Consider the following 17,773-nt stretch of genomic DNA (forward strand, 5'->3'; position numbering starts at 1 on the left):
ATGTCATTTGCAGGGAGATCACGGAGTATGCACAAGGACTTCGCCTGCCATGTAGGTGGTGCCGTAAGCGCTTTAAAAGCGCGCAGACTCTGGGAACGCATTTAAGGATATTCCATAGGTATAATGGATAAGGACAAATTTAACGAGTTAAAGTTCATACAAACGCACTGGCGCGATTTGACCGTAGGGGAGATTTACGAGATAAAGAATTACGTGGTCTTTGAAGACATCGACCGCCTGCGCTTGGTCTTAAAGAATAAAAAAAGAATATACACCCTTTGGGCGCCCGATAGGATAAGGTACGCCATCGAAGGGCAGGATGTTACCTATGTTATGAGTCATGGTAAAAAGGATGGCAGGTGGGTATTTGACGTAGTCAAGTATGAGCCTGAGAGTCCTCTGCATAGCTAAGCTTCGTTCCTCAGCTTACTAGCGCGTCTGCTAAAGTCCGCTGCGCTTTAGGATCCGCGGAGCACCAATGCCCCACAAAGGATCCTTCGGGGAATACCTTGCCGCAATGAAGGCAGGTGTATTTTTTACGCGGTTTTGGGGTCGTCGTAACGATGCAATCAGCTGGTAGTTCGCACGTAATACAGTCCATATATTGAAAGGGTGATTAGGAATGCCCTTTAAAAAAGGGTCCTTATTTTTATTGTTGATTTGTTGAGGTATTGTTGATCCCTAACAAACAACAAGAAAAATAAGATCAGGATTTGAGACTCTTTGCACAAACCCTGCTTTACTATTAAAGGCCCCAAGAAATGCTATTGCGTATCATGTATTTCAAAGAGTGTCTCAGAATGTTGACAATAAGGTTAAATCTTTGTTAAGACACCCCGGAAACTATTTCAAAGAGTGTCTCAGAATGTTGACGTTTAGGTTAAATCTTTGTTAAGACACCCCGGAAACTATTTCAAAGAGTGTCTCAGAATGTTGACAATAAGGTTAAATCTTTGTTAAGACAGTTGAAGATATGTTCCTCTTCTCTAACACAACCACAACGATCGCACTCCTGCCTCCAATACTCCCTTTTAGTCCACGGAACGCCTTCGGCGCGTTCAAAAGAGGGGAAAGTACGGACTATCTTCTTATGGTAATCTATGCGATTCCTTAAGTAATCCTCTTTATGCGGGCAGCGACACATCAAATCCGCACATTGGTAGCAATCCACGCCTTCCAAGTCGTAAACGCGGGAGAGAAACCTATAATTCACTTCATGCGTTCTCCGGTGCGTCTGTAAACGTTGACGACTACTAAGTATCTTATTACAGAAACTACACTGTCTGGTTCGATTACAGACGCCCCTTTTCAGATGCTGCTGCATTTCGAAGGGGTTGTGGAATTCCTTATTACAGTCCTTACAAAGCCCACAAATGCGTTTATCCTGATGTTGTTGCATCTTTTGAACGGTGCTGAATTCCTTACCGCAATCCTTACAAACCTTACTAATTGGCTTCTTCGTGCAAACTCCATGCCGAACATGGTATTGCAGTCTTTGTTTGGTGCTGAACACCTTCTTACACAACAAGCAGTCCATATATACTTAACAATATCTTAGCCTCCATTTAACATCCTTAACAAAGATTTAACCTTATTGTCAACATTCTGAGGCATTTTTTGGAATAGTTTCCAGGCATCCTTAACAAAGATTTAACCTTATTGTCAACATTCTGAGACACTCTTTGAAATAGTTTCCAGGCATCCTTAACAAAGATTTAACCTAAACGTCAACATTCTACAGGGGATATCGCATGAAGTCCTTAACAAAGATTTAACCTTATTGTCAACATTCTACAGGGGATATCGCATGAAGTCCTTAACGGACTCCTTAGCCCACGTTGCCATCGTTATCAGCGCGCCAAACCGTTCTGCACGCTTCAGGCCGCACATTTCATCGTACAACTCCTGCACGCGCTCTTTTAACCGGTCTATCTCCTCCCTTTGCATTTCTATGGTGTCTCTTTTATCTTTTGCGTCGGCGACAATTCTTTGCACTGCTTCCACCGGTGTGTAGGCACCTTCCATATATATCAGGGAACAAGTTCCCTTCGAGAGAAGGGATATAAATGAACCCGAATCACATGCCTTGTAACGCTCTGATAGTAGGACCCACCGGCTGCGGAAAGACCCAATTCATCGTGGAGCAGCTATTAGGACCCTTTAGATACCGCTTTGACTACATAGTGCTATCATGCCCCACCTACGTGAATAACCGCACCTGGACGGGCATAGGAGTGAAAGACGACGACTTCTTTGTGCATATCTTAGACCCTAACGAGTTATCTGGGCATCTTAAGTTTTGGCACAAGCAATTCCCTAAGGATACACAGACACTCCTCATACTGGATGACATTGCCTGTGGGGATGACGTAAAGAGACGCACGTCAGAGCTCGTTAAACTCGCTTTCAGCGGCAGACACGACAATATCAGCGTTTGGTTGCTCTCGCAGCAGCTTACCAGCGTCTCTAAGCCCTTCAGGGAAAACATAGGTTCACTTGTCGTATTTTATACTCCGAGCAAGTCTGACCTGGAAACCATCTTAAGCGACTACGGCGGCGAGATAAGCAAGGAACAGTTACACGAATACATGCGGCATTTAAAAACGCACCAACATTCCAAAATGATCTTCTCTTTGAGGTTTCCGTATTCCATTAACATATATGGATATTGAGCAGCTCTTAGATGAAGTCCCCACACAGCTAGATGAAAGTAACCTCAAGGAACAACTCAACATCCTTGTGTCTTCTGGGAAGTGCAAAGAAATGATAGGCAAGGAACTTACCCATGAGCAAGTTAATAAGTTGTCAGAAGAGGAAGTTAAGAAGTTCCATAAGAGGTACGAGGCCGCCCTTGCAAGTAAGACCACGGACGCCGTAGCAGACTCCGCTATTCGACTTGCGACTAAATTGCTTGGACTTGCGCTGCCTATAGACGACGTGGAGCAACTGCGGAAGGACATAAGCGAGGACTATGTCATCACCCAAGAACTTAAGATAACCTGTGGGTGGTTGTCTTTGAAGTGCGGTAAGTTAATGGCAGTCGCCTCTGCGGCACTTCACGTAGCTCAGCACGTCGACTTGAAGGAACTTACGACATCTTGGAAAGACTTCAAGAAGGACAGAGAAGTCGAAAAGGTCTTCCAGGCGGCACTTGCTGAGGTACCTGATCAAGTCGCCTCAAGTACTTAGTCAAGTCGTCCTTAAGTACTTGCTCAGGTCCTATTAAGTTACTTATCAAGTCCTTCAAGTCCTTAGATATAAATGAGTAAACCAGAGTCGAAGGTAGAGGAGCAGCCCCAAGATGAGCAAAAGATTACCAAGGCTAAATCTCCAGGCAGAGTCGCGGCGGGGAAGAAGCTCGCAGAGATGAACAGGAAGAACAAAGCAAAGAAAGAGGAAAAGGTGGAAGAGAAAGAAGAGGAATCCTTTATTAATCCTGGGTACGTCATCGGCGCGTTAGGAGTTGCTATAGCAGCAGGTAGCCTCTACTTACAATGGCGGGCAGCAAAGCCAGGGGCGAAATTGGAGCCAGCGCATTACACGCCTACGGAGCCGCCCGTGAGAAGGAGCAAAATCCCTGAAATGGAGTAATAACCTTCTCGCTTTGTAATATAATGTCAACCGCGTAATTGAAAACTGTTGAAGAAGCAGCCATTATTACTTCCATCGTTGCGGGTATTGGTTGGGTAGGTAAGAAAGTACTCAAAGAAGACTTTACTGAAGACCCAAGCAAGAGCTTCGCTAATTTTGCTAAGATGACCGCTGCCGTAGGCGGGGCTATCATGGTAAAGGATTACCTACGGAAGGAAAAGTACCTCCCTACGGTGTAATATATATGGCTAGCGTGGTCGCAGGTGGAGTTATTGCAGCTTTAGCATTCACTGGAGCTAATTATGGTGGTCAGTATTTGGATAGATTAGTTAGAGGCAATCGCAGCGGAGATTTAGCCGCCGAAAGGAAGAGGCACGACTTAGCGCTGGAGAAATATCAGCGAGACGTGGCAGCTTGGAATGAAAAAAGACAAGCTTACAGGGATTGGTTGGACAAGAACTACCAAAAAAATGCAGGCGGATAAGAACTTCGAAAATACAGACTACGCCTTTAAGCTCTATGCGCAAGCACACCCCGACTTTAGGTTAAGAAAGCCTCAGTTTAAGAATTACTACCAGCCTTCTAAGAAACAAAAAGACAATGAGTTGGTCTTTGTAGGAGTCGCAGGGCTGGCCGGAGGCGTGGCTTTGGCGTATCTAATATAATGATCGTTTTTTTGGAAAGCGACAAGAATGACTTTACCACGTATTTAAATCCTCCTATCAAAGCCCATAAGGTTCGGCTGGTTAGTTGCTCTTTGTACAATTCTTGGTATAATTTGATTGGCGGCTTTGTCGTTGTGACTTCCACCAAACCAAAGTTGCCAGATTCCCATTACACCCCTATAACACTGGCTAAGGAGCTAGCAAAGCATGGATATACTCTTACCACAGGATTACCCCATGAAATGAAATTCAAGAAAAATAGTGGAAGCGCTAATTTAAAGGACAGTTCATTGGTAGAACTCCTGGGCCTTACTAGTACCACGATAAATAGCGGTAATACATATGATGTGAAGTGGAAAGTCGCATCCTCTTACGAAGTCTATTGCGACTTGGTCAATAGTTACAACAATGGAGAAAAGTCTTCTCTTATGTCCAAGTTTCTGCCCAAAGGTAATCCATTTGACCCAGTAGAATACACTCCCATTTCTTTGTGCTATGATTTGTCTAATTTGGTAGAAAGCATAAACATCACCATTAAAGTGGACGGAGAGACGGTGGACTTCAACGGACGTAAGATCAATCTCGTCCTGGAATTCATATAATGGGCCGCGTAGAGGACAAACTTAAAAGGATTTACTATGGGCCCGAAGGCTATTGGAAAGGAGCGTCAGCTATTAAGAAACTCGCGACTGCGGCCAGGGTATCAGAAGAAACGGCTAAGAACTGGTTAAGAAAACAAACCCTCTGGCAGGTCTATCTTCCCGTGCCTAAGTACGTTCCCAGGCCCAGCTTCACCGTAAATACCCCTAATGAAGTTCATCAGGCGGATTTGCTTTTCTTACCGCACGATAAGGTGAGAAAAAAGACCTATAGGTACGCTTTGACCGTAGTTGATATCGCAAGCAGATACAAAGACGCCGAACCCATAACCAGCAAGGATTCTGGGGAAGTCGCAGAAGCCCTAGGTAGGATTTATAAGCGCGTCTTGAAATGGCCTAAGCTGCTGCAAGTGGATGCGGGGACAGAGTTCATGGGCGTGGTTACCAAGACCCTGAAAGACCACAGCACCAAGATTAGGAGAGCCGAAGCTGAGTACCACAGGGGTCAGAGCATCGTCGAAAGATTCAATAAGACCTTGGCCGAGCGCCTCTTTGGGTACCAGTATTGGAAAGAGCTGGAAGATCCCTCCAAACGCAACAGGGAATGGACTCAGAGGCTCCCCCAGGTCGTCGCGGCTTTGAACAACGAGGCGGCCAGGGCTACGGGAATGAAACCCAAGGATGCCATAAAAAAGAAACACGTGGAACACAAGTCCTACGTCAGAAGCTCAAGGGCGGTCGGACTGAAGGAAAAAAAGCTACCCCGCGACATAGTGGTCAGATACCTCTATCAGCCGGGGGAACTCGAAGGCGGCAGTAAGAGAGCCACGGATCCTAACTGGTCTTTGGAAACGTATGAGATTTCGAAGTCCGTCACCAAGGAAGGGCAACCCGTGTTGTATTACCTAAATGGCCCAAGTCGCGGATTCGTCAAGGAAGAGCTGCTCATAGTCCCCAAAGACTCAAAGTAGCGCAGCACCACGCGCCCGATTACACTCTAGGCATGTCAACCTTACGTTGCCTCTACAATGGCCGCGCTTGTTGTTGATACGATCCACGGAGAACTGCTGATCGTCATTTGGGTCAAACCTCCATAGTAGAGGTATGTTACATTTGGCACACCTTGCCCCTTTCTTATAGACGTCGTCCACGCATAGGTCGAACGTCATATTTTTTTTCTTCGTCGTGTCTTTTGTAGCGAAGGAGTTTCTTAGCAATGTTTTCTTCGGCTATGTTTTCCGGTGTCTTATCGTAACGCATTTGCGGACCCCAGGCTCTTTTCAGCTGTTTGGCATACTCCACGCGGCTTACGGCGGTGTATATCAAATTACTCCAACACAGCCGCTGGTCTATGATCCATAAGGTTTCTTTTATGGTAAGCCCTTGCGCGCTGTGGACTGTCATGCAATAACCTAAGCGCCAGTCTGGGTGGGAGGTAATTCTTTCCACCTTTTCTATGGGTACCCAGGCTTTATCGTGCGTTACTGCGTTCTGCAGTTGAACGTCGGTACCCGGCACCCAGACATCTCTTCTTTGCATGCGGGTATCGTGGGGTTTGTAGCAAACAGGCACCAAATGACTAGGAAAGCGCTCCTGGTGTATTTTGAACAGGTCTTTCTGTATGCGGGCCTGTGCTGCGCGCTTGCTGCTTAGCACCAAATCCTTTGGATGCCATGTGTAAAGGAAGTCCTCGTATTTCTTCGCTCGTATGTGCTTACGTAGTATCTTGTTTTGTTCCGCGTCGCTAAGGCCCCTTAATTCCGCCTTTAATTTACGTACTTGGTCTTTGCTGCGGTAGTCGGTGTTGATTTCTTCACAGTGGTCTACCATTCCTTTTAACCATTCGTGGGGCATTTCTCCGGCTATTGGAGGAGGTTGGCATGGATCCCCAGCAAATATCACCTGGCATTTCCCTTTTAGGAAGTCTACGAACTCCTGCAGTATTTCCAAGGGAACGGTGCAAATCTCGTCCCAAAGTATTACCGGAGGTATGTCGTGTACTGCCTCCGGTACCCACTTTTGGCCATTCCAGCGAAAGAAGCTGTGGTAGGTTTGCGCGTCGTAACCCATCTCCGTTAATTCCCTTTCCAAACGATGCGTAGGAGTTAACACCTTTATCTTTGGAAAGAGTTCCAAAACCCTGGTGGTCTTACCACTACCACCCGTTCCGTAAAGGTAAGAGAAGCGTTGGTAGGAAATGGGGTCCGTAACTAACGGTAATGGCTCTTCTGTGGGGGTAATGGCGCCTTTTGTGTGTCCACCATGATATTCCACACGTTCTCTCCAGGCTTTTATGTCTTCGTCTTTAACGCGCCATTGACCACTTTCCGCTAACTCGTCTTCGGTGTAGAACTCCTGCATCTTTTCTAACACTTCGGGCTTTACGTACAGGGAATCCGTGGCTACACGTGGTATGTCCTCTTTGTCGAACCGTAGCAGCATCGCAAGAAGGTTAATGTGCGCATATGCTAACATACTGGCGCGTAAATGGTAATATTGCGGTCTGTGATCTTGGTAGTAACACAGTGCATTCCACTTATGTTCTTTTTGACCTTCTACGAAGTAGTTCCACTTTTCTACAGATACCATCGATCCATCATCATGTGCGCGCTTTACGAGGAAGCTTAACTCTCCTTCGTCCGTTATTAAGCGTCGCTGCATATGTTTTTCGCCTTCTTTTGCGCCCTGAGTGAACTTTCCTATGACAACCCGCGCGGTGGGGTTATGCTCAGGTAACCATTTTGTGAAGGAGGAGTGACACAATATGGCTTCGTGGGCGGTGTACGTCATAAGTTTATGCTCTTCAAAGAACTTTAACAACGGCACGGGAATCCATTCCTTCTCCTGTAAATGTTTACCATACCACGCGTAAATTATGGGGTGTAAGCCCTTTGCTAACTTCCATGAGGTTAATCTTACAAACCCCGTAGCTGGGGCGTCATAGCTGCCGTCTAAGGACACACGAAAGAACTGTGAGTCTGGATGTCCGTAGCGGTCATAATACTCCTTACAATCCCCCAATCCTTTAAAACTTGCGGGGTAACAGTGTTTCATGTCTAAGGAGACGTATTCGTTTTCGTCATACTCCATGTTCCACAGACCTCCACGACCATGCTCTACACAGGCTTTGGCTATGTCGGCGAATTCCTTAGGCGTGGACTTCCATCCGTTCCTCTTCTTTGCGGCTAAGAAGTCCAAACTACGAGAGCTAAGGACCTCGTCTGAGAAGTCTTCCCCTAAGGTTTCACAGGCACTTTGAATGCGTTGGTGTTCAATTTCGGGGCGGTAAAGAGTACCATCCTGCGTCATAAACTGACTTCCTTCCGAATCCATCAACCAAACGGAATTTTCGTGGACTAATTCTACCAACGGAGAAGCTTTATAGACCTTAGTTTCCTTCTTTTTGGGGAACCTAAGTTCTCGCCAAGCGTGTCCATTGTGTTGGTAAATGATTATGGGGGCACCTCTACCTCCGTATTTGTGCGTACCTGGGTAAATGAACCCGTCAGTGATATCTTTTACGTGTATGCGGCGTTCTAAGGCAGTCTCTAACTTCTTGATGCTGTCTATGGTGGCTCCGGCCTTACGTGTGTCTTTTTCCCATTTCCTGATGGCTTCTCTTCTCTTTAAAGTTAACTTACTACCACGGGTGGAGTCCTCAAAGAACTCTCTTACTAACTTCGCAACACAGTTACCTGGATGTCGCATTGGTTTGAGCTTCTTAACGTCGGGCTTCTTAATCTCGTACGCACCGTAAATGACCACAGTAACTGGGTAAGCGACCTCGTAAAACATCATGTCAATGCCTACTAACGCTCCCGGGCGCGTATTTTCACTTAAGACAAACAGGTTTTGCTTACCTGACGCCCGAATAGGATTACGGCCCTTTTCGATTATCCACTCGCCGTCTAAATACTTTATAAACGTCAACTCCAAACGGTAGTTACCTTCGGGCATCATGTCGATAATTTTTTCTGCTCTTTCTTCGTTCATCGTCTCATCTGTATCTCCCTCCATAAATGTTGTGAAGGCAAAGTCGGCGTCCAGGCGATCCAACACCTGAGTTCTTAGCTTACGCACAGTTTTGTTTCGTATGCTCTTGATGGCGTCCATCTATATCTAAGGAATATCTTAACCTCCGTTTGCGGTACCCAACATAGCAGCAGTAAGGACTTTTCGCGATGCCACCCGATCGCGCAAGACCCCCTGTAGGGCCTCGTAAGTGCGGGTTATACCCGTGTCATTTTTGGGGGTGTGCCGGCGATTCGCGTGTCCCCCTTACTGCTGCTACAGAAATAGAGCAGCTAGTAGCTATAAGATATTTTTAAAATCTTTTTTTAACGTTAACTTGAAAGGTTGTCAACATACCAAACTCAAGAATCCTGACAGATAGCGATGCAAAGGGAGATGAAATGTCACCTCACTACGCCTTGGCTGAAGAGAATAATTGCAATTATAACATGATTAATGTTAGATATGAATTTAAACATGATAATGATAATGTCATTAATATATGCCATGACTTACCATAATGGCAGAGCTGCTACTGTACCAAGACTTCAATGAATCAGTGATATTTGTGATCATGTTTCTCGCATAAGCAGGAGAATTCTATAATCAAAAAACATTATATAAAAAATATATTACACAAGTTAAGTATAACTGTATGTCACTTCATATTAAATTAACAAAGTAATTGTGGTTAAACGGCAGAGGGATGAAGCAAAGAGTAATTTCTTATTCTTTTGAGGGAGGAGCGGAGGGGGGTGGGGTGAATATAATATATTATTCTTAAAAGTATTTCCTTGCGGAAGAAAAAATAAATAGATGTGCTAGTCTGCAAAAAAGGATGAAACCAAACTCTAGGTTAAATTCCAATTACAGTAATTAACTCACAAGAATTTTGCATGCATTTATCAAGCTCCACAGAGGCGACAACGCAGCTTCCAACTCCACAGAAAATGAGGTGTAGTAGACTGTTGGCTCAAACTCAATATGAGTAATAAGCTTCCTATGGCTTATATTCATCCCTGCATAAAAACAATTATTATTATAATTATACAGCTTCTCATTAATCCCATATAGGTGACTGCCCAATTATTTTCTTAATTGGACAGGTCTTTTCGATATGGGATTAATTAGGCAGCTATATAATTAATAGGTAATGGGATTTCATGCTCCCCAATCAAGAAATAATTAGACTCATAAATACCTCTGACTGCCAAATTGGACTCGACCTATACGGCCCCATCCAATTTTATCAGTTCTCGGAATTTCCCTCCTTCAATTATTTCTTAATTGGGCAGCATGCAGTCCTATTACATATACTTATTTATTTATTACTGTATCACTATGTTCATAACTACATGCTGGAAGCCAGTTCAATTCACATTGCAAACATGGCATTTGCTGCCGTCAATCAAACTGTTCTGAAGTTATTTTTAAGTGAAGTATTTTAAAGGAAACTAGAAAAAGATTAGTCTAATTCATATATAAATTTGAGCCACCCTGATTCTTCTGCTTAGTTATTTTTTAGTTTTGATGATCTGAATTTCCTAGAATCGAAAAATACTTGTTCATATATTTTGATGGACTTAGTTTTGAAGTTATGTGAGACTGAATCAATTCTCACGTGCACAGAACAGTCTTCAAACGGCTACGTCCTATGTTAAATAAGAGTCAAGTCATTCTTGGATTCTAAGATATATAAATTATAAGAACTAGCCCAGAAACAATAAAGCAGTTGTACTTCAATCTCAACTTTCTAAATGAAAATTTCTTAAAGTTTCCAATTAAACGTCCCACTTAAATCTGTACAGTTTGATTGACGGAAGAGAATTGCCAAATTTCCAATGCAATTTGAGGTGGCGCCAGCGCGTAGTTACGTATGAACATAGTGGCAATTTAACCCTTTAAACACAATGCCCAAAAGGAAAGCAACCATACAAAGGGTTCAATCTTTGTTATTCATTTATAAATTCTTCTATTTCAATACTGTGTATTTCTCAGTTCCGAACAGTCATTAATTTCTTCATCATAATCTATTCAGTTGGGCATACAAATTGGGGATGCAAGCTCCAAGGAGATCAAGAGAACAAAATAATAAAGCTAACCTGTAAGGTACTGGATAAACTTTATCCACTGTCGTATCAAGTCATGGTCCTTCAAGAATACCTCTGCTACACTCTTGTGCGACAAGATGTTGATGAAGTCACTCACAATTGGCCAGTAGCAATGCTCGCTGAGTGCCCTGTTATCACAGTTCACCACAACTTGAGGGGAAATCACTTGACCTGATGATGCAAAAGATGGAATCAATTTTTCATATTTTTTTTGAACCCAGAAACAACCCCAGTTGGTCAAATCTATATGCCAGGAAAATGAAGGGTTGTGTCATGCACTTGGCTATCAGCATTGAGGTGTCAGATTTTATAATATGTAGAGATTATCACATGTTAAGAGCTGAGATATTGTTTTTATTCAGACATACCTTTTTCGTGTCATATCGCAAACAAGCAAGTCCTCGAGTGAGATACTTTGATACGAAAGATGAGTGGATGAGGATAATATCAGGCTCTTGACGTGTGATTATTAATTTGTTTATTATACATTCAGGATCGATTTTGATTGGTCAAAACTAAAATATGTCACAAGATCTTATTGGACAGTTTTACCATGAAATGATATCTTATCACTTCAATGATATGGTTTTTATTAACAGCTTTATTTCACGGATATCGACCCTAAGAGTGTAGTAAATTTTACTTCAATCAAAGAGTGAGGAACAAGGAGTGATTGGTAAGTTGCCTAGCCAGAAGGTCATGACTAAAGCACTCAATGACAATTCAAAATATCTGGCATTGAGAAATTGCTTTTCGTGGTGGAAGGAAAACTGGAAAACCCAGACAAAAACCCTTTAAGCACAGGAAAGTCACAAGTAGTTTAGGAGTTAAACCAGCTTAGTACTTGTTGTGAGAGTTGAGCATTGATGAACGGCTACAGCTACCTAATTAACTGCAGCTAGTAAATCCTAGTGACTGTTAAGAAGACCGTTAATAAGAGTTACTGTACCTCTTTTGAATGGTTGTAATGAAGGTTTGATCATGTCATGTAACACTTTCACCATAACATGCAGTAAATTCTGTTCACGAACCATTTTCTCGGCCAGATGTTTATTGCTATAAAGTTGAACACTAACATGAACCACTCTGTTAGCAAGTTGCTCTACGCTGGGTCCACCTTGGGTTGTAGACACTAATGTTTTGGCAATTTTTTGGTAATGCTGGCAAAATACCCTCGTAAAGCATTCCTGACATGAAACAAATGAGATGAAATTTAATACATACAGAAAAGAAAGACCAACCACAAAACTCTATATATTTTCCATCATTTTTTTTTTTGTTTTGCTCCCAGGCAAGATGCAGGCTGCCATATTACCGATTCAAGTAGTCCATTATAAAACGCTAAGGGATTGGTTGAACACTTAGAAGCATTGAGAAGCATTTGCATTTGCCACATGATGCTTCACCAAACACCTCTGTCGCGTTCTGCCAATCGCTGCATTTTTTCATAAATACAGTAACACACAGCATATGCCATTTGTATACAGTGCGTACTCTATTTTGGGACATTATTTTAAGCCAGTTTTTTCGCATGATCCCATTCACCACTTCCATGGATTTTTTTCTGTGGGACGGGAGCACCATCCAAGATTTTCATTTTAGGAAGGAGTGCTTTGCTTACAAACTCAAACACCAATAATGCAGTAGATATCAGCTCATCTGGGGGGGGGGGGGGAGGTGCTCTCCTCCTGCACTCCTCCCCTAGATCCGCCTCTGTTCTCCCACCCCCTCCTCCTAAATAACCAACTTTTGAAAGACACCCTTTAGTTACAGTAGAAGAAATGCAGTGTACAAACCTTATATTTCTTGCAAGGCAACAAATGTAGTAAAAAAGTAATAAGTTTCTGTGGAAATTCTAATTTAGTAACAAAATCCATCATAAAGTCCACATAAGTTTGGTTCAAATCCTCATCATCACAAGTATCAATAGAGCTGATGCTATCAAAACTGTCTTCTTTCCCAAAGGATGAACTACTCCGTGATCTTGTATTCACTAGTGATGTCTGCCCACTTGAAGCAGCACTTTGTCTTGCCTTATTACCATTTTCCACTTCAGATATTCTCATCATAAAACATTCTGCTACCACATTTTTCAAGGTGTCTGTTTCACATATACTCATAAGGAACTCTGCTAGATTATTTGCATCTTCCATCATTCCCGAGTTCACCCCTGTAATATGACAATAACCAATAAAACATATGTCAATAATTATTTGTACATTATTTTCATGTTCAAAATGAAGATTAATGTAGTGGAATTTAGAGACCAGCAGAAGCATTACTTTTAAACCTGAATATTTTGAAAGCCTTTATTGCAAGGTCAAGCTGAATTTTGTCTTAATGCTTTGATATTTAAGTCTAAAAGTCTGTCTTGGTAAATATTCTTGCCTCATACTCTTGCATTATTGCCTTCAGCAAATAATAATAATATTGTTAAATAATATTGTAATTCAATATAATATTAATAGACATTTAATATGTTTGCCATTCCAAACCATGTGTTAATCCTAGAGTATATAATTTCTTTGTTTAACGATGAATATGAATGATTACAACTCAAACAAAGATTCTCATTCATAAGAGAATGACACCTGATCTGAAATGGGAAACAATATTATACCCAAGCTTTAAGAGATGTATATACTAGGAATAGACCTCTTCGGCTCGGGCATAATGTTTTCCATTTCAGACCACATGTCATTCCATTGAGTATCATTTCTTTGTTTAACAGTTGCTCTCAGTTGCACATGAAAAGACACAAGAATATGATATACAGTGTAGGACTCAAACAAAGAATCGTATTCTTAAGGGAATGACATGTGGTCTGAAATGGAAAAACATTACGCCCAAGCCGAAGAGGTCTAGATAAAATACACAGGGCTGTCAACTCTCCCGGATAAACCGGGAGTCTCCAGATTTTGGACTGTGTCTCCCGGTCTCCAGATTAGAGTATCAAATCTCCCGGATAATCCCCGAAGCTGACCATTTCTTGTCTTGTGAGACTAGACTTTCACAACCATAAAATTCCAATTATTTCATGTTGTTTATGTTATTTTATATCGCTAACAAAATCAAAACGTTCCTCATGAACTGTTCTTGCAAGCAGTCCATTGTAATATAAGCGATAATCTGATTGGTCAGAAATAAACCAATCGCATCAAATGTTACAAAGCGAAAGACGTCTTTTCGCGCGCTTTTTGACGCGCTGTGACGTCATGTCCCTTCCCTATCAATTCTCCAGATTTGAATATCTTGGGGGTTGACAGCCCTGAATACATGTAACATAAAAATAATGTTTCTCTCTAAGGTACAGCATTTAAGCAATAGAAAATTTTTTCCGTGTTTACATAGCCTGATAGCAACACGAGGGGAGGTTGGGAGAATTCGAGACAGTTATACAAACCCGAGACGTAGTCGAGGGTTTGCATAACTGTCGAGAATTCTCCCAACCCCCCGAGTGTTGCTATCAGGCTATGTAAACACAGAGAAAAAAGTTTTCTATTGCTTTTATAAAATAAATACTAAGGGAAAACATTACCACTTGCAAGAAAATAAATCTTTATTTGAATTTGATTCTCATATCAAAATACAAATTCTCCATACATCACGAACTTCGATCGTTAGCCAATCAAATTTTGTGTAATAAACGCCAAGGAGGCAAATGTGAAGCAAGAAAAAATCGCTAGCTATTTTAAACATTTATCATTCTAAAACTTTAAAACAAATACAAAGAAATGTCCAAAGATTGAATAGAAATCTTAATAAAAGATTTCAGAATTGATTATCTTTACGAAAATGATCAAAAGTGGATAACAAGTGTCACTGTGAATGGAATTCTCGGTTAAAAGAAACATGGTTTTGCTCAATTTGACAGCCAGAAAACATGGCAGCGAAGTTGATTGTTTCGTCTTGCCTTGAGAAGATATTTTGTGGAGCTGAAGAGCTATCGCTGGAAAAAGTTTGAAGCTGCTGACTGTTTCCTTGAAATACTTGTATTCTTTATCGAGCGGTGCATTTAAATCATGAGAAAGCACGTCGCTGAACAACCGCAGCAGTTCTGACGGAGGACATGTGTGGTAGCTCCTGAGGGAATTCTCTTTGCGGTGACCAACGAGAGATTGTCATGATATTACGATCAGAAAGACCTGCATGAGACCATAGGGTTATGCCTGTGGCCCTGACACAAGTCAAAATTTGGAACTTCGTCTTCAAAATACATTTTTGGGGACATTTTTTTCCTCGAAAGAAACTGTAAATTTTTAATTTTTGAACTTGTACCGCGAAGACACAAAAGTTGTGACGTCACAACTGTGTTTACATATCCTCATGCAAACATGGCTATCAACCAATCACAGCGTGCGTACTATTTAATTTATTTTATAAATAACAATATAACATTCAGTGACTAAATCTGTGTTTTATTAACAAACTGACCTAATGATTCCTTATCCACTTGTTCCAACTGCAGATGAAGTCTCATGCACAGTCTTTGTACAACAATTCTAGCCATAGTAAACAGTTCCTTGGGTGGCTTTCTGTCTGGTGTTTCATCTCCTGCCTTACCATGCCATGAGCAAAACCTTGGAAATTAATAATAATTAAAATTAACTGATATCGTTAGCTAATAATTCTATATTTAGCAGGTCTTTCAGAATGTTTTGGAGTAGGTGGTCGTAGGCCCGAAGTATTTGGCTGTGATCCAATTGAAGGAACTGAAGGTACTGGCCTGCTTCTCTTTTTTTTTTTTTTTTCCTTTCCTTGTGATTTTTATAACAATTTAGATGTCTGTTGTTAAGTTAATATGATGTAGACCAATAAAGATGATAAAATAAAATAAAATAAAATAAAATAAAATAAAATAAAATAAAATAAAAGTACTGTATTTAATAGAAAAGAAAAAGTAGCAGGTGTTTAACTTTGAAACAACTGCCTGAGCTCTGGCGGCTACCAGCTTATATTCTGAAAAAATAATTATATTCTGATGAACGAACGCTTCGCTTATAATTAAGTTATTTCCCACCTATTGTTGTTTTCGATCCTTTTGTTTTCCTTTGTTAAATGGCTTGCTTTTTTCTTATTGGTTTGTTTTCTCTCTCCTCTACTATATAAACATCTCTCTTACTCTTACTTTCTATTGACTCCGACGAAGGACTAACGTCTGAAACGTCAGTTACTATTTTCACTACGGTGTATAATTTATCATTCTACGATAACTGTTTTATTAGAAACACCGACGTAGTCCGCGCTAGTGTTTACTAGCCATCATCTACATTCTGAAAATTTTGTTTACCAAAGACCGTCCCACCCCACTCCTCCCCCCAAAAGTAATTGACACAAAACTCTTCATCAAAATAATATACTCTTCCAGAGAGCTGTAAAATATCTTAAGTGCCGATTACCCTGTCACAACTGTTGTTCCAATCAGCTCTATTCATAGCAATCAAAGCAGTTATTATTACTATTTTTATTTATCTATTTTTATTAACTTCTCCAAGAATGAAATATGTAAAAAATTAACAACAGAAATAAAAGGGAGGGTGAAAACTTGACAGAATAGCCAATACTTCTGGCAAATGAAAGTAGCTGTGGTATCATAGATGTGTTATGGTCACTTTTAATAGTATTAGCACATCTACAGTACAAGGAACTTCTAGTCCATTCCCCCTTCCCTCCCTCCCCTATTAATGGTCACTACAAATAACAACAGAGCTTAGACGACAAGGGGCTGACTTCAACATTAAAGTTATAAAATGACAGAGTTATATACAACTACAGTGTTACAGACCACAGTGTTTCTCAATATCAGTGAAAAAATATTTAGTTTTGTTATCAGAGTCAACAACAGAGAGTCCAACAGATCACTAAATAAACCCTATAGCTACGCTATTCACTTGTCGTTTCAGATGTCCTAAATATATCCTACTATAAACATGATAAAACAGCATAGTATCTTATAACGTTACTTACATTAACAAAACTAAGACAATTAAAACAAATCCCTTTATGATAAGACTGAATAAAATGTAGTTTGATTAGTGAGATCGTAATTTACAGTAATGGAGGAAAATACAAAGACAAAATATATGATCATAAAAAAAACAAAAACAAACATTGACTATAGAAAGAAGTAACTTGATGATACCTTATCTTATTGGCTATTATATTTAGCTGGAAATAGAAGGGGGATCACCATACATACCCCGATTTCAACATGACACTTTCATCACCACAATCACAAGCACCTCCAGCTTGACTCTTGAACATGTTGAAATCATGTCCTTCGTGATTGCCAGCATGAAAGCAATCAGCACAGATCGACATACATGGCGATATACCACAGTCTCTACACCTATAAGCAACAAAGTTCCTGTTCCATACTAGTCCACAGATAGTAGGATTATCGTAAGATTTCACCGTGACTTTAAATTCCTCTGGTGTTTTACCTCCCGCTATCAACCACCAACACCAAGATTTTTTGTGTTCGTCGAGGGACTCTCTGGTTTTAAGGATCCCATCTAGGAACCCTCTGATCTCCTTTCTTCCTTTGTCTGTGTTGCAATGGGCTTTAAAGTTAGCAGCAGTGCTCTGCTTTACTCGATCTGCCATCATTTAATTATCGTTGCCACCATCTCGTGTTCTCTTATGATTTTTGTTTGATGCATAACATTGCAAATGAGCATGCGTCGTAACACACAGGGAGCCCAAGCAGGGCCAGTACATGTGGGTTGTGACGTAACTCCGGGTCCAGCTTTTCACAAAAAATAGCGAATATAACGCAGAAATTGTTCTCAATCAT

General features: G+C 41.2%; 1 protein-coding gene across 2 annotated transcripts in view; it reads right to left on the bottom strand.

Annotated features, from left to right (window-relative positions):
- The window catches only part of LOC116295944 (E3 ubiquitin-protein ligase ubr3), a 49,176-nt gene extending 31,536 nt beyond the window's left edge, over positions 1–17,640 (bottom strand). Inside the window, exons 1-8 of one of the 2 annotated variants that reach the window (XM_089027277.1) lie at positions 17,177–17,640; positions 15,412–15,557; positions 12,774–13,147; positions 11,927–12,164; positions 10,969–11,148; positions 9,752–9,885; positions 9,383–9,466; positions 9,224–9,289 (exon numbers count right to left, since the gene is read on the bottom strand). In XM_089027277.1, the coding sequence (XP_088883403.1) occupies positions 9,224–9,289; positions 9,383–9,466; positions 9,752–9,885; positions 10,969–11,148; positions 11,927–12,164; positions 12,774–13,147; positions 15,412–15,557; positions 17,177–17,586 (1,632 nt within the window). In that variant the 5' untranslated portion in view covers positions 17,587–17,640. The remainder of the gene's footprint in view (positions 1–9,223; positions 9,290–9,382; positions 9,467–9,751; positions 9,886–10,968; positions 11,149–11,926; positions 12,165–12,773; positions 13,148–15,411; positions 15,558–17,176) is intronic. The other variant, XM_089027278.1, reaches the window with a different exon arrangement.
- Between the last annotated feature and the right edge of the window lie 133 nt (positions 17,641–17,773).

Source organism: Actinia tenebrosa, unplaced genomic scaffold (genome assembly GCF_029948245.1).
Source record: "Actinia tenebrosa isolate PJP-AT-01 unplaced genomic scaffold, QUT_ActTen_1.0 PGA_scaffold11__36_contigs__length_13525064, whole genome shotgun sequence".
Classification (NCBI taxonomy): domain Eukaryota; kingdom Metazoa; phylum Cnidaria; class Anthozoa; order Actiniaria; family Actiniidae; genus Actinia; species Actinia tenebrosa.